Source organism: Heptranchias perlo, unplaced genomic scaffold, assembly GCF_035084215.1.
Source record: "Heptranchias perlo isolate sHepPer1 unplaced genomic scaffold, sHepPer1.hap1 HAP1_SCAFFOLD_789, whole genome shotgun sequence".
Taxonomy (NCBI): Eukaryota; Metazoa; Chordata; class Chondrichthyes; order Hexanchiformes; family Hexanchidae; genus Heptranchias; species Heptranchias perlo.
This window is the reverse complement of record NW_027139823.1, coordinates 4,558-22,125: the sequence shown is the minus strand read 5'-3', so window position 1 is coordinate 22,125 and position 17,568 is coordinate 4,558. Positions and strand designations below refer to the sequence as shown.

Here is a 17,568-nt window from a genome sequence, read left to right as displayed (position 1 = left end):
AGTGCTGTAACCCACAGGGCTACGGACCAAGTGCGGGAAAGTGGGATTAGGCTGGGTGGCTCATTTTCGGTCGGCGCGGACACGATGGGTCGAATGGCCTCCTTCTGTACTGTAAATTTTCTATGATTCTGGGTTCACTGGATCGTGATCAGTGGTGGGAACTCAGACTGATTCTTCCATTTTTGTTGCTGGACCTCGGGCACCGTTACTGCAGTCCGTGGAATCAGCACAGGTCTAATATTCAACATGGGCCATTCCTGGTCCGTGTTCCAGATCTCTGTGTAGAGTTGGCAGCCGGACAGATTTACCAACACGAGCAGCGGGATTTTTTTTCACGTTGACTCCAGGTGCCGGTTGAAAGTTTCAACCAATGGCACAGGTGCATTTATCTTTACTGAAAGCATCAGATGTCCTTCAATAAATCCATTAGAAGAAAGAACTCCCACTTCTATCGTTCATCTCTCCACCTCAGGACATCCCAAAACACTTCACAGCCAACGAGGTACTATTAAAGTGTACTCACTGTTGTAATGTAGGAAACACAACAGCCAATTTTCGCACAGCAAGATCCCACAAACTGCAATGTGATAATGACCAGATAATCTGCTTGAGTGATGTTGGTTGAGGGATAAATATTGGCCCCGGTCACTGGGGAGAACTCCCCCTGCTCTTCTTCAAATACTGGCCGTGGAATTTTTTATGTCCATCTGAGAGGGCAGATAGGGCCTCAGTTTAACGTCTCATCCAAAAGATGGCCTCTCCAACAGTGCAGTGCTCCCTCAGTACTGACCCTTCGACAGTGCAGCGCTCCCTCAGTGCTGCCCTTCCGACAGTGCGGCACTCCCTCAGTGCTGCCCCTCCGACAGTGCGGCGCTCCCTCAGTGCTGCCCCTCCGACAGTGCGGCGCTCCCTCAGTGCTGCCCCTCCGACAGTGCGGCGCTCCCTCAGTGCTGCCCCTCCGACAGTGCGGCGCTCCCTCAGTGCTGCCCCTCCGACAGTGCGGCGCTCCCCCAGTGCTGCCCCTCCGACAGTGCGGCGCTCCCTCAGTGCTGCCCCTCCGACAGTGCGGCGCTCCCTCAGTGCTGCCCCTCCGACAGTGCGGCGCTCCCTCAGTGCTGCCCCTCCGACAGTGCGGCGCTCCCTCAGTGCTGCCCCTCCGACGGTGCGGCGCTCCCTCAGTACTGACCCTCCGACAGTGCAGCGCTCCCTCGGTACTGACCCTCCGACAGTGCAGCGCTCCCTCAGTACTGACCCCCCAACAATGCAGCGCTCCCTCGGTACTGACCCTCCGACAGTGCGGCGCTCCCTCGGTACTGACCCTCCGACAGTGCGGCGCTCCCTCGGTACTGACCCTCCGACAGTGCGGCGCTCCCTCGGGACTGACCCTCCGACAGTGCGGCGCTCCCTCGGGACTGACCCTCCGACAGTGCAGCGCTCCCTCGGTACTGCGCTGGGAGTGTCGGCCTGGATTATGGGTTTAAGTGTCTGGAGTGGGACTTGAACCCACGATTGTCAGACTCGGCTACGAGAGTGACACCCCCTGAGCCCCGGCTGACATTACACAAAACTGTTTTCCAATCATAAGGTTCTGCGCTTTACTGAAAAGAGTTTCATTTTGCAGAAGGGTGTGGTGAGCTGTACATCAGGCGGAGGACAGACAGGGACTCGGGTGAAAGAGGCACCACCTCCACACGGGCCGAAAGGCACTGATTAAATCAAAACATTTCAAATACAACGGGGTTCATCACCTCAACAGGATGCAATTAAAATATCAAAACTCCAAAATTAACTAATCAGGAAAATAAAAAAGTGCGGTCGAGGACGGAGTGGCGGTCGAGGACGGAGTGGCGGTCGAGGACGGAGTGGCGGTCGAGGACGGAGTGGCGGTCGAGGACGGAGTGGCGGTCGAGGACGGAGTGGCGGTCGAGGACGGAGTGACGGTCGAGGCACATTATTTGCAGCCCATCCATCTCCATTGGGGTGGGTACGGTCGGGGGCGGTGAGGGGGAGGGGGATTGTGTGAAGGGGTCCCCTGAATGTTTTTGCGCCCATGGTCCCAAGAATTCTTACTTTGGCTCCGAGTGACAGTAACGTGCCTTCCCTGTGGGAAGGTGCCAACTCCATGAGTGCCTGATTCTTGCCAATAAAACGTACAAACCGTGAATCTGGAATTTAAAACAGAAAATGCCAGGGGTGCAGGGCAGGCAGGTCAACATCTATAAAGTGAAGGACAGGTTAATGGTTGGGGGTGGGGACCAGTCCTCAGATCATCGCAGAATCTTTCAGCACAGAAGGAGGCCATTCGGCCCATCGTGCCTGTGACGGCTCTTTGAAAGAGCTATCCAATTAGTCCCACTCCCCTGCCCTTTCCCTGTAGCCCGGGAAATTTCTCCTTTTCATAGAATCATAGAAAGTTACGGCACAAAAGGAGGCCATTCGGCCCATTGTGTCCGTGCCGGCCGAAAAAGAACTATCCAGCTTAATCCCACTTTCCAGCACTTGGTCCGTAGCCCTGTGGGTTACGGCACTTCAGGTGCACATCCAGGTACTTTTTAAATGAGTTGAGGGTTTCTGCCTCTCCCACCCTCTCAGGCAGTGAGTTCCAGACCCCCACCACCCTCTGGGTGAAAACATTTCTCCTCAGCTCCCCTCTAATCCTTCTACCAATTACTTTAAATCCTTACCCCCTGGTCAGGGAAATAAGTCCTCCCTATCCACTCTATCTCGGCCTCTCATAATTTTATACACCTCAATTAAATCTCCCTTCAGCCTCCTTTGTTCAAAAACAACCCCAGCCTATCCAATCTTTCCTCATAGCTAAAATTCTCCAGTCCTGGCAACATCCTCGTAAATCTCCTCTGCACCCTCTCTAGTGCAATCACATCCTTCCTGTAATGTGGTGACCAGAACTGCACTCAGTACTCAAGCTGTGGCCTAACCAATGTTTTATACAGTTCTAGCATAACCTCCCTGTTCTTATATTCTACGCCTCGACTAATAAAGGAAAGTATCCTGTATGCCTTTTTAACCACCTTATCTACCTGTCCTGCTACCTTCAGGGATCTGTGGACATGCACTCCAAGGTCCCTCACTTCCTCTACACCTCTCAGTATCCTCCCATTTATTGTGTATTCCCTCGCCTTGTTTGCCCTCCCCAAATGCATTACCTCACACTTCTCCGGATTGAATTCAATTTGCCACTTTTCTGCCCACCTGACCAGTCCATTGATATCTTCCTGCAGTCGACAGCTTTCCTCCTCACTATCAAACACATGGCCAATTTTTGTATCCTCTGCAAACTTGTTCATGCCCCCTACATTTAAGTCCAAATCATTAATATATACTACAAAAAGCAAGGGACCGAGTACTGAGCCCTGCGGAACTCCACTGGAAACAGCCTTCCAGTCGCAAAATCACCTGTCAACCATTACCTTTTGATTTCTGCCACTGAGCCAATTTTGGGTCCAACTTGCCACTTTCCCTTGGATCCCATGGGCTTTTACTTTTTTGACCAGTCTTTTTTTAAAATTTGTTCATGGGATGTGGGCGTCGCTGGCGAGGCCGGCATTTATTGCCCATCCCTAATTGCCCTCGAGAAGGTGGTGGTGAGCCGCCTTCTTGAACCGCTGCAGTCCGTGTGGTGAAGGTTCTCCCACAGTGCTGTTAGGAAGGGAGTTCCAGGATTTTGACCCAGCGACGATGAAGGAACGGCGATATATTTCCAAGTCGGGATGGTGTGTGACTTGGAGGGGAACGTGCAGGTGGTGTTGTTCCCATGTGCCTGCTGCCCTTGTCCTTCTAGGTGGTAGAGGTCGCGGGTTTGGGAGTTGCTGTCAAAGAAGCCTTGGCGAGTTGCTGCAGTGCATCCTGTGGATGGTACACACTGCAGCCACTGTGCGCCGGTGGTGAAGGGAATGAATGTTTAGGGTGGTGGATGGGGTGCCAATCAAGCGGGTTGCTTTGTCCTGGATGGTGTCGAGCTTCTTGAGTGTTGTTGGAGCTGCACTCATCCAGGCAAGTGGAGAGTATTCCCTCACACTCCTGACTTGTGCCTTGTCGATGGTGGAAAGTCTGCCATGTGGGACCTTGTCAAAAGCCTTGCCAAAATCCATGTACACTACGTCAAAAGTGTTACCCTCATCGACCTTCTTTGTTACCTGCTCAAAGAATACAAACAAGTTAGTCAAACACGACCAGGGATGTTTCACCTGGCTGGGGGGTCCAGAACGAGGGGTCACAGTCTCAGGATACGGGGTAGGACATTTAGGACTGAGATGAGGAGAAATTTCTTCACTCAGAGGATGGTGAACCTGTGGAATTCTCTACCACAGAAGACTGTGGAGGCCAAGTCCCTGAATATATTTAAGATGGAGCTAGACAGATTTCTAGACACAAAAGGCATCAAGGAGTATGGGGAGAGAGCGGGAATATGGTATTGAGATAGAGGATCAGCCACGATCATATTGAATGGCGGAACAGGCTCGAAAGGCCGAATGGCTTACTCCTGCTCCTATTTTCTATGTTTCTTCCCTTAACAAATCCATGCTGACTGTCCTTGATTACTCCGTGCCTTTCTAAATGATGATTTATGACGTCCCTCAGAATCGATTCCAATAATTTGCCCACCGCCGAGGTTAGACTGACTGGCCTGTAATTACTCGGTCTATCTCTTTCTCCCTTTTTAAACAACAGTACAATGTTAGCAGTCCTCCAATCCTCCGGCACAACACCTGTATCCAGGGTGGATTGGAAAATGATGGTCAGAGCCTCCGCTATTTCCTCCTTTGCTTCTTTTAACAGCCTGGGATACATTTCATCCGGGCCTGGTGATTTATCGACTTTCAAAGATGCTAATCCCATTAATACTTCCTCTCTCACTATGTTTATCCCATCCAATATTTCACACTCCTCCTCCTTAACTACAATCTCTGCATCGTTCCCCTCTTTTGTGAAGACAGACGCAAAATATTCATTAAGAACCAGACCCACATCTTCCGCCTCCACACATAGGTTACCTTTTTGGTCTCTAATAGGCCCTACTCTTTCCTTAGTTATCCTCTTGCTCTTTATGTATTTATAAAACATTTTTGGGTTTTCCTTGCTTTTACTTGCCTATATTTTTTCATGCCCTCTCTTTGCTTTCCTAATTTCCTTTTTAATTTCACCCCTGCACTTTCTATACTCCTCTAGGCTTTCTGCAGTATTGAGCTCTCAATGTCTGACATAAGCTTCCCTTTTCTGCCTTATCTTACCCTGTTCGCTCCTTGTCATCCAGGGGGTCTAGATTTGGCAGTCCCACCCTTTTTCTTTGTGGGAACATGTTTACTCTGAACCCCTTTGAATCTCCCCCCTGAATGCCTCCCACTGCTCTGACACTGATTTACCTTCAAGTAACTGTTTCCAGTCCACTTTTGCTAAATCACTTCTCAGCTTAGTAAAATTGGCCTTTCCCCGATTGAGAGCTTTTACTCCTGTTCTATCTTTGTCCTTTTCCATAACTATGCTAAATCTAACTGAATTATGATCACTATCAGCAAAATACTCTCCCACTGATACTCCTTCCACCTGCCCAGCTTCATTACCTAAAACTAAATCCAGAACTGCCCCCTCTCTTGTTGGGCTTGCTATATACTGGCTAAAAAAGTTCTTCTGAATGCAATTGAAGAATTCTGCACCCTCTATACCCTTCACACTGTTTGTGTCCCAGTTAATATTCGGGTGGTTGAAATCCCTGACTATTACTGCTCTACTGTTTTTGCACTTCAGAGAAATTTACCTCCATACTTGCTCTTCTATCTCCCTCTGACTGTTTGGGGGTCTATAGTACACGCCCAGCAGTGTGACTGCCCCTTTTTTGTTCTTTAGCTCAACCCATATGGCCTCATTTGACGATCCTTCTAACATATCATCCCTCCTCACAGCTGTAATTGTTTCTTTAACTAATATTGCCAGCCCCCCCCCCCTCCTTTTTATCCCCCTCTCTATCTCGTCTGAAAACTCTGTAAACAGGATGTTCAGCTGCCATTCCTGCCCCTTTTCCAGTATTTCTCCAATTCCCTTTTGAAAGTTATTATTGAATCTGCTTCCACCGCCCTTTCAGGCAGCGCATTCCAGATCAGAACAACTGGGGCCACATCTGGCAATTAACCTGACCACTTGGCTCAGCTCCCTGGCGCTGCCGGAGCTGCGGGGGGCGCTGTCTCGGGAGCCACCGCCCACAGGTCTCCTCTTGGCCGCTTCGGCTCTTCATCGCTGGCCGGGGCCCCGGGGTTTGGCGCGGCGCAGGCGCACTGGGTGCTCCCGCCACATCGAGCTGAAGGAGCGGCGGCGCCAGGCCCAGGCTGCGGGGGGAGAGCGGCGGCGCCAGGCCCAGGCTGCGGGGGGAGAGCGGCGGCGCCAGGCCCAGGCTGCGGGGGGAGAGCGGCGGCGCCAGGCCCAGGCTGCGCGGGCCCAGCACCAGGTGAGAGCGGCGGCTGGGGGAGGAGGAGAGGCCGCTGCAGGCCCGGTGTGAGGGCCCGAGGCTCAGGCCCGGCTCCGCCTGTGACCAGGGACTGCGGCCCGGGCATCAATTACCCGAGCCCCCCAGTCTCGGGCCCGTTGTTTACCGGGTTCGCGCAAGAGATTCTGTCCCGTCTGGCCAGCTTTACATTCGGCTTTGTAGCCGCTAGAAAGAACCGTCCGGACCCCCCGGCCCCCGCACTCGGGACCCCATGGCTCCCAGCCCAGTGTAAAAGCCCATGTAGAGACCCTGCCTGGTTAGGCGGACAACGGAGGGTCCGGACCCCACCTGGGGCTGGGTTGGGTATGGAGAGTTCATTTGGCCTCAGTGCCCTTGCGTTTGGGGGATGGTGGGGGGCTGGAGAGAGGAGGAGGAGGAGTGGTGGTGGTGGGGGGCTGGAGAGAGGAGGAGGAGTGGTGGTGGGGGGCTGGAGAGAGGAGGAGGAGTGGTGGTGGGGGGCTGGAGGGAGGAGGAGGAGTGGTGGTGGGGGGCTGGAGGGAGGAGGAGGAGTGGTGGTGGGGGGCTGGAGGGAGGAGTGGTGGTGGGGGGCTGGAGGGAGGAGTGGTGGTGGGGGGCTGGAGGGAGGAGTGGTGGTGGGGGGCTGGAGAGAGGAGGAGGAGGAGTGGTGGTGGGGGGCTGGAGAGAGGAGGAGGAGTGGTGGTGGGGGGGGGCTGGAGAGAGGAGGAGGAGGAGTGGTGGTGGGGGGCTGGAGAGAGGAGGAGGAGTGGTGGTGGGGGGGGGCTGGAGAGAAGAGGAGGAGGAGTGGTGGTGGGGGGAGGAGTGGTGGGGGGGAACCAGTCTGTGTTCTTGATCCTGATCACTATCCAGTGACTCCAGTGTGTGGACATTAAGTAGGAGCAGGTTAGGGCTGTGATGCCCCCTGTGGTTAAATATCCCATTCATTGTCTTATCTTCACAAGAATGTTGGGGCACCAGAGGACTGTCAGTGCTCATGGAACTCGTCCGGCAAGATTCGCTGTCTTTAGGGGTGGAAGCGGGGGGCATAATACAGTATTTCAGGCTGAAGTATCTGGTGTTTCTCAGTCTTCATCTTAAAAATTATCCCACAAACTAAAATAATCCCTGCTGCTCGATTATTTTACATTATTTCTGGTTTTATTTGGATCCAGGTTCTTCTGTGTTACAGGCAGGAATGTGGGTGTTTCCACAGGAGAGTATGTTGGGAGAGCGGTTAATTTGTCACTGAATTTTCAGCCTTATAAGTGTTCAGTGTTTATATCACAGAACAGCAGTATTTACAAACTGAGCTTCTCAAGTATTGTCCCGCAACAGGTGGGTTTGTGGGAGGGCAGGTTTTCAGATGGAATAAGATTTTTTGCCCCTTTTCTCTTCTCTCCTGAAGACGCTGACTCTTGTTAGCATTTGGCTCCTTGGTGCTTTCTGATACTTCACCTATATCACCATTCTTCGTGCATCAGCGGGCTACGCCATGCACTCGACATCCACAGGCACACGAGCTTTCCTGCAGGAGAGTGATCAGGAGCAGAAAGCATAGGTTTGAATTTTACAGCATGGATGGAGGCCATTCGGACCATCGCTGGCTCGCTGAAAGAGCTATCCATTTTGTCCCTTTCCCCAGACCCTTTTAAATTTATTCTTTTAAAATATTTACTCACTTCCCTTTTAAAAGCTATTATGGATTCTGCTCCGACTGCTGTTTCTGGTCAGGCATTCCATGTCCTAACAACCCTCTGTGTAAAAACAATTCTAACCTCTCTCTTCATTCTTTTGGTGATGATTTTAAATTTATACTGGCTACTTACTGACTTATTGAACAGTGGAAATAAGTTTTCTTAATTTATCTTAGCAAAACCCCTCAGATTTTTGAACACCTCTTTTAGATCTCTCAACATTCTAATCGAAGAGTCCCAGTTTCTCTAATCTCACCTTATAACGAAAGCCTCTCATCCCTGTTACCATATCTGTGGCCTTGACATCCTTCCTAAAGTAAAGTGCCCAAAATTGGACACACTATTCTAACCGTGGCCTCACCGATTTGTACAAGGTTAACCTTCCCTCTTTGTCCTTGTGCTCTGTTTATTTTTGCAGCTTTATTAACTGTTCTCCCACTTTTAAAGATTTGTGTATCTGAGCCCTTCAGACATTCTGCTCCTCTACTCCTGTTAAAGTTTTACCATTTACTGTATATTTCCTCCTCTTCCTCCCAAAATGTATCACCTTTCATTTCTTCACATTAAATTCCATCCGACACCTACCTGTCTCTGCCCTCTTTGAAGTCACTTACAGTCCTCTCCACAGTTAACCACTCTCCCTATTGTTGTGCTATCTGCACATTTTGATGTTGTGGCCCAATACCCAAGTCTGGATCATTTCTCTATGTTAAGAGTAACGGTCCCCACATTGACCTCTGGGGGACATCACTGTTCACATTCCTCCAGTCTGAAAAACATCCATTAATCACTATTCTCTGATTTCTGTCCTTTAACCACCTTCCCATCGACACTGCCACACTCCCTTTAATAAAATGTATCTTCATTTTATCAACTAGCCTCCTACGTAGCACCTCATCAAATTCCTTTTGAAAATTCATATAAACAACATCCACTGCATTTCGTTTACAAATACACTTTGTTATTTTCTTAAAGAACTCCATTAAATTTGTCAGACACGACTTGTCTTTTATAAATCCGTGTTGGCTGTACTTAATTAACCTATGTCTTTCTAAGTGACTTTCAATTTTATCCTGTATTCTGGTCCCTAGAAGTTTCTCCACCACTGATGTTAAGCTGACTGCTCTGCAGTTATCTTGGTTTTTCCCTTTTTGAACAGAGGTGTCACATGAACAGCCCTCCCATCCTCTGGCACAACCTCCCTATCTGAGGATGTTTGAAAGATCGTGGTCCGAGCCGCCACTATTTCCTCTCTGACTTCCTTTAGCATCCCAGGATGCTGCCACCAGGGTTCAGATTCCCTTCCATTTTGAGATCTACCCATTTTATCTGCTCGACGTTACTATAGTTACCCTGCCTAACCCCTCCACATCCTCTTGTACCCTTTTATTCCCACAACCACACTCCTCTGAAACCCAAGGCAAAGTCCTCAGTGTAAGTGGTTATGATCTGGAATGCACTGCCTGACGGGGTGGTGGAGGCAGAGTCAATCGTGGCTTTCGATAGGGAATTGGACAAGTACTTGAAGGGCAGACATTTGCAAGGCTACTGCGGGGGAGTGGGACTAGCTGGATTGCTCTTGCAAAGAGCTGGTATGGACTCGATGGGCCGAGTGGCCTCCTCCCGTTCTGTAACCTTTCCTGATTTAGTACCTCAACCGTCCTTCAACCTCACTAAGATTATTTCCTTTTTCATCTAATCGGCCCTCGCCTCTCCTTGGCTGCTCTTTTACCTTTCATATGTTTATAAAATCCGTTACTTTTTCCTGGCCAATCTTCATATTCCCTCTTAATCTTTCTGATCATTTAGTTTTCCCTCTTTATTCTTCATATTCGACTTGATTTCCTTTTGTGTTATTAGCCCGCGATCCGTCTCATGCCTCGTTTTTAAGTCTAATTTTTTTGCTCATCCAGTCAGTTTCAGCTCTCGCTGCACACCATGAACATGTGGGAATAACTCTGGTCTGTACCCCAATTATCTTCGACTGAAACATTTGCCATTATTTATTCACTGTCTTATTTGACTGTCTCTGTATAACACGGGTACAGTACTGGTGGGTACAGGTCTGTCTCTGTATAACATGGGTACAGTACTGGTGGGTACAGGTCTGTCACTGTATAACATGGGTACAGTACTGGTGGGTACAGGTCTGTCACTGTATAACACGGGTACAGTACTGGTGGGTACAGGTCTGTCACTGTATAACACGGGTACAGTACTGGTGGGTACAGGTCTGTCTCTGTATAACACTGGGATACAGTACAGGTGGGTACAGGTCTGTCCCTGTATAACACTGGGGTACAGTACTGGTGGGTACAGGTCTGTCACTGTATAACACTGGGGTACAGTACTGGTGGGTACAGGTCTGCCGCTGTATAACACTGGGGTACAGTACTGGTGGGTACAGGTCTGTCAGTGTATAACACTGGGATACAGTACTGGTGGGTACAGGTCTGTCAGTGTATAACACTGGGATACAGTACTGGTGGGTACAGGTCTGTCACTGTTTAACACTGGGGTACAGTACTGGTGGGTACAGGTCTGTCCCTGTATAACACTGGGGTACAGTACTGGTGGGTACAGGTCTGTCACTAGAACACTGGGATACAGTACTGGTGGGTGCAGGTCTGTCTCTGTATAACACTAGGATACAGTACTGGTGGGTACAGGTCTGTCACTGTGTAACACGGGCATAGTACAGGTGGGTACAGGTCTGTCACTATAACAAGAGGGTACAGTACACGTACTGTAGGAAGTTTCACCCCACCCAGGATTTGATATCAGCCGGGTGGTTGAATAGCACAGCCGCTCATGTGGAGCATAAACACCGGTATGGGTCTGTTGGGCCGAATGACCTGTTTCTGTGCTGTACATTGTGTAATCCTGTGGCAGAGTTGTGGGGCGGCCTGTGTCAGGAGTTGCTGACCATCTCGATGAAGAATAGAAGGGGGCTGTGGCTTGTTGGATTTTGCCTGTGTTGTTTGAGCTGAACCTTTAAAGTTACAATATTTCTGTAATGCTAGATGCAGCATTTCCCCTCAACAATGAGCCAGCAGCCTGGGACTGTTCTCAACACCAGCAACTTGGAGCGCTGGTCAGCTGCTACAAGCTTTATGTATGACCTCAAACCTTGCATGCATTGTCAGAAGTTGACTTCTTGCAACATGATGGGACCTAGTGCTGCTCTATTCCATTCAGATAGCAGAGGGCTTAGCTGAGAGACTTTGGGGAGCCATCTGCACCCACATCAGAGGGAATATGTTCAGAGAGTCTGCACCAGATCAGCTTGAGTAGCTTAGCTAGCGGGAGGGAGCCAATGTTCAGCTTATTTTCATAACCGAGGAGCGTAGGGAAATTGTGCTAATTGTGAAAGCTGTAAACTGTTCATTCACGTATTTTATGTAAATAACCGGAAGGATAGTCTGCAGCTGGGCCTTGCCCTGATAGAATGCTGCCTTTTGTAGAGAGAACTTGTGCTGCAGGTGAAGCATTCCAGTATCCGTGCACTGAGTAAGGGCCCTCTGTTACGATCGGTTACTTAGATATTGGGCAGTAAAAGGGTGCCCACTGGATCAGAGTGGGCACAAGGTCCACTTACAGGACTGAACAGTGATGCGGCACCCATGAGAAGATCTGGGCCAAAAAACACACAATTGGACGGGTCAAAGATGGAGCCTTAGGGCAGGGTGCGGGCGGGGTACAGGGTGCGGGCGGGGTACAGAGGGTTAAACCATCTTGAGATGCAACGATTGCATTGGGGCAGGGTGGAACAAAACCCGAAGAACGCACGGCCATGAGATGGGCTGCTGAGGCCCAATTTATGCACAGCCCACCTGTGCAGAGCCCATGCATGTCTTGCAATCCAACACTGACCCAAGGTGTAACTGGTAAAGTGACAGGGCAGCTCCTACTCCTGATCAGTCGTGAAGTGCTGCCATTTGGAGTTACTCTTGGCTGATTCACATCCTGTGGGGGATCTCTCGTGGTGTGGTCTGTATCTATCTCTCTCGGACTTTATATAAAAAGGGCAGCAGCAGGAGGTGCACGTACCCCACCTACTTCATCGTGGAGCGCAGTCTCTCCAGCTGTTTGGCCGATCTCTGGCACTCCCCCCGCCGCCCTTTTCTTGCAGTGAGGACCAGCCCAGCGGGTCCATCTGTGCCTTTTATGTGATTGTTTGTGCTGTGGTGGTTTTCTCGGAGACATGAGTGATAGTGTTTATTTTATGGTGTTGTTAATTTGAAGCTCTGCCCAAGTCAGTCTGTTGATTGAGTGATTCCAGCCTCCAGCTCTGTGGGGTCACGATATTTCACTCCGCTGTGTTTCTGACAGTTTTTTATTTTTTGTTCAGTTTTTGAGAGGTTCTGACCACACCGGCTGTACCTGGGAAAGGTGGTTCTATTTAGCAAGGATTGGGCAGGTGCCGGGCCCTCACCCACCGAGACACCAGAAGGCTACTAAGTACTAAGTTTGCGACTTCAGCAACAATGGCGACCGAAGAGAAAAAATCGGAGTCGGAGTGCGCGAAAGCACAGTCAGCACCTTCCTCATCCTCCAATCAAAACAAGGCAAGTAAAAAATATTCACACAGGAAGGTTCACAGACCAGGAACAGGCCACTTGGCCATGGCTCAGTGGGTCACACTCCCTACCCCCGCCTCGGTGTCAGAACGTCAAGGGTTCAAGCCCCACTCCAGAGACTAGAGCACAAAGGCCAGGCCGACACTCCCAGTGCAGTACTGGGGGAGCGCTGCACTGTCGGAGGGTCAGTCCTGAGGGAGCGCTGCACTGTCGGAGGGTCAGTACTGAGGGAGCGCTGCACTGTCGGAGGGTCAGTACTGAGGGAGCGCTGCACTGTCGGAGGGTCAGTACTGAGGGAGCGCTGCACTGTCGGAGGGTCAGTACTGAGGGAGCGCTGCACTGTCGGAGGGTCATTACTGAGGGAGCGCTGCACTGTCGGAGGGTCATTACTGAGGGAGCGCTGCACTGTCGGAGGGTCGGTACTGAGGGAGCGCTGCACTGTCGGAGGGTCGGTACTGAGGGAGCGCTGCACTGTCGGAGGGTCGGTACTGAGGGAGCGCTGCACTGTCGGAGGGTCATTACTGAGGGAGCGCTGCACTGTCGGAGGGTCGGTACCGAGGGAGTGCTGCACTGTCGGCGATGCCGTTTTTCAGATGAGACATTAACCCAAGGCCCCGTCTGCCCCCTCAGGTGAATGTGAAAGATCCCCTGGCCACTATTTCGAAGAAAAGCAGGGGAGATCCCCCGGGTGTCCTGGGCCAATATTTATCCCTCAACCAACATCACTAAAACACAGATTATCTCATGATTTATTGCACCACTGTTTCTCTGATCTTGCTGTGTGTTGATTGGCTAATTTTCCTACATTACAACAGTGACTACACTTCAAAAAGTACTTCATTGGTTGTGAAACAATTTGGGATGTCCTGGGTCATGAAAGGTGCTATATAAATGCAGGTTGTTCTTCATCAAATCTTTGCAGGTGTTTTCTGTTCTCCCATACCTGGTGTGAACAGTAAGTCGCGTGTGTGCACCTGTTTGCACGTTTTGTGTCTCCTTTTCTCCCTCTCTCTGTCCTACAGCGACCCCTTAAGTTTACATAATTACTGACTGCTCTAAATGCGCTGCCTTTTAACTGAGGCTCTCCCTCATAAACCAGAGTGTAAATTTGCAGCCGTTTGTTCCTTTGATTTAAAACACGGGCTTTGAAAATCTCCGCACTGAGTGGCCCTGTGTTGAGATGTTCCATTCGCATTTGCGTATCGGAATAAGATAGTTATCGTTAACTTCGTTGTGTCTCGGGCCTAACAAGCTGCACGTGGCTACGTACGCCTTAAGTGGTGCAGTGCTGCCATCTCTTGGTGGGGAACGTCACTTTTGTACTCACGGAGGCGAGAGTTACCCGCCTGATCAGTGAGGGTGAGATTACTCTGTAGCGTTCGTTATAGAGCAGTTTGGCTCTTGCTGAGGTATGGGTGAAATTCACTGTCACTAGTTTCAACTTGTCGAGGGAGTGGAAATGGGCAGTTGGGGTAAACGGAGGTAAGCAAGGATCGGCTCGAAAATGAGAATTACATAGAATTTACAGCACAGACGCAGGCCATTTGGCCCAACTGGTCTATGTCGGCATTTATGCTCCTCACGAGCCTCCTCCCTCCCCTCTTTATCTAACCCTATCAGCACATCTTTCTATTCCTTTCTCCCTCATGCACTTATCCAGCTTCCCCTAGAGAAAAAGGGAAATGAATTGAGACATTTGCCGGGAGCTGGCAGGAAGATTTATGCCAATGGAGATGGAGTTCACCCATAGTCCTTAGCAAGAGCGAAACCTCTGTAGACAGGCTACGTGAGGATGTCTCTCTCCCTGATGGCAGAAGCTCCAATTTAATGAAACCCTAGGTACGGCTCCAGTGGAGAGAGACGCCTAATGCCAGCTGGTGATGTAAACTCCTACCTGAGATATTGAGGGTAACTAGCGAGTAGATGGCAGGTTTAGAGTAGGGAACAGAAGATTGCATTTCCTGCCCTGAATTTATAAACGAGAAGTAAGTTCTCCTTTCTGAAATAAATCAAAGTTCCCAAAGTTGGTACTTATAACCTGTCACCGGGGAGCGGGAGTCAGCGCGGTGCACAGCCGAGACTCGGAGTCAGTGACTAAACATTCGCCGTGCGTGGAATGGTCCCTGCGCCCCTCACCTGGTCCTTCAGGGGCTTCAGGATGGGATGAACTTGTTTCACCTGGTGTAGATGGAGACAAGTTGCTTTCAATAAAATCTCTCCTGTGTGTTTGAATAACAGCCTTCTGCAGTGAAACCGAACTACACCTTGAAATTCACGCTGGCCGGACACACGAAGGCTGTGTCGTCGGTGAAGTTCAGTCCAAATGGGGAATGGCTGGCAAGTTCCTGTGAGTAAACGTACTTAATTATTGGTTCATCCGATTCGCGCTGCCCGGGGGTGGGGGAGGGGGGGGCGCGCTGCCCGGGGGCGGGTGGGGTGGGGGGGCACGCGCTGCCGGGGTGGGGTGGGGGGGGCGCGCGCTGCCCGGGGGGCGTGGGGTGGGGGGGCGCGCGTTGCCCGGGGGCGGGGGGGGTGGGCGCGCTGCCCGGGGGTGGGGCGCGCTGCCTGGGGGCGGGTGGGGTGGGGGGGCGCGCGCTGCCGGGGGGGCGTGGGGTGGGGGGGCGCGCGCTGCCCGGGGGGCGTGGGGTGGGGGGGCGCGCGCTGCCCGGGGGGGCGTGGGGTGGGGGGGGCGCGCGCTGCCCGGGGGGGCGTGGGGTGGGGGGGCGCGCGCTGCCCGGGGGGCGTGGGGTGGGGGGGCGCGCGCTGCCCGGGGGGCGTGGGGTGGGGGGGCGCGCGCTGCCCGGGGGGCGTGGGGTGGGGGGGCGCGCGCTGCCCGGGGGGCGTGGGGTGGGGGGGCGCGCGCTGCCCGGGGGGCGTGGGGTGGGGGGGCGCGCGCTGCCCGGGGGGCGTGGGGTGGGGGGGGCGCGCGCTGCCCGGGGGGCGTGGGGTGGGGGGGCGCGCGCTGCCCGGGGGCGGGGTGGTGGGTGGGGGCGGGGGGGGTGGGGTGGCGCGCGCTGCCCGGGGGGGGTGGGGGGGCGCACGCGCTGCTCGAGAGAGTCCCAGGTTGAATCCCTGGTGCATGGTGAGTTTGCCGATCCCAGCTGGTGTGATGGTGGGGGCAGTGTTTGTCTGCAGACCCCCTGGGTTGGGATAGGGTTCAGCTGGACAGGTTACCTGCTCCTGACGCCTATGGCTGGAGTTGAGGTTTACAGGCGCGTGCTGCCCTCCAATTCCTCTCCCGTTCTTCACGTGTCAGCCGAGACGGTGAATGTCAGCAGGCTGTTTGACTGCGAGAGGCATCAGAGCCGAGCTGCCGGTTCTTGTCTTGACCCAACTTCTGCACTGTCACAGCGCAGCAAGAGTCAAGAGTAGGGCAGGAGCCACCGATTGTTATTTTTTTGCTCTCTCCAGAGGCACTGGGGCCCTGGAGAGATGGAGCTTCCCATCTGTTAGGCAGAGTCAGGCACAGGAGGCGAATGGAAAGCTGATCGACTCTTTTTATTCGTTCATGGGATGTGGGCGTCGCTGGCGAGGCCGGCATTTATTGCCCATCCCTAATTGCCCTTGAGAAGGTGGTGGTGAGCCACCTTCTTGAACCGCTGCAGTCCGTGTGGTGATGGTTCTCCCACAGTGCTGTTAGGAAGGGAGTTCCAGGATTTTGACCCAGCGACGATGAAGGAACGGCGATATATTTCCAAGTTGGGATGGTGTGTGACTTGGAGGGGAACGTGCAGGTGGTGTTGTTCCCATGTGCCTGCTGCTCTTGTCCTTCTAGGTGGTAGAGGTCGCGGGTTTGGGAGGTGCTGTCGAAGAAGCCTTGGCGAGTTGCTGCAGTGCATCCTGTGGATGGTACACACTGCAGCCACTGTGTGCCGGTGGTGAAGGGAGTGAATGTTTAGGGTGGTGGATAGGGTGCCAATCAAGCGGGCTGCTTTGTCCTGGATGGTGTCGAGCTTCTTGAGTGTGGTTGGAGCTGCACTCATCCAGGCAAGTGGAGAGTATTCCATCACACTCCTGACTTGTGCCTTGTAGATGGTGGAAAGGCTTTGGGGAGTCAGGAGGTGAGTCACTCGCCACAGAATACCCAGCCTCTGACCTGCTTTTGTAGCCACAGTATTTATATGGCTGGTCCAGTTAAGTTTCTGGTCAGTGGTGACCCCCAGGATGTTGATGGTGGGGTATTCGGTGATGGTAATGCCGTTGAATGTCAAGGGGAGGTGGTTAGACTCTCTCTTGTGGGAGATGGTCATTGCCTGGCACTTGTCTGGCTCTCTGCGTGTTGCCACCTTACCTGTAGGCAGCACACTGCATCTAGACAGTCGGGTTCTGCCCCAGTTGGGGCAGCACTGCCAGGGGGAATCACAGGCACAGGCTTTCGTACATTGGCGGACTGAATGAGCAGAGCAGCTCTCTGGGCCTGTGGGGGTGAAAGGTGTTCCTCCTGGAACCTGAAACCATTGACTATTTCGTGTCTTACTCCACAGCTGCCGATAAGTTGATTAAAATATGGGGTGCTTACGATGGCAAGTTTGAGAAGACCATATCTGGACACAAACTGGTGAGTGTGGGAAGCGCAAACGCAGCCATTCTCTGCTCGCTGGAGTGTGGTGTCACTGGCTGTTGTTACTGAGATAACTCATTAAATAAAGCCATAGTGATGTGTATTATCTGCCCGTTACACTGTGTGAAGGTCAGCTACAACCTGATGGGTTAGCGGGTTAGAGTAGGTCACCTGTTGCCCACTGATGCTGTACCCCACTGATGCTGTACCCCAGCACCAATCAGCACCTTCAGCAGGTGGGGGGAACCAGTGAGGACGGACGCTTAAGGAGAAACT

General features: G+C 52.2%; 1 protein-coding gene across 1 annotated transcript; it reads left to right on the top strand.

Moving 5' to 3' along the window:
• Window positions 1-6,300: 6,300 nt before the first annotated feature.
• LOC137319265 (WD repeat-containing protein 5-like) lies at window positions 6,301-17,289 on the top strand (the record flags this gene model as incomplete). Its single annotated transcript, XM_067981558.1, has 4 exons — window positions 6,301-6,460; window positions 12,503-12,719; window positions 14,970-15,078; window positions 17,216-17,289. Coding segments are annotated over exons 2-4 (264 nt in total), but the record flags the coding sequence as incomplete, so codon positions are not given.
• Window positions 17,290-17,568: the final 279 nt, after the last annotated feature.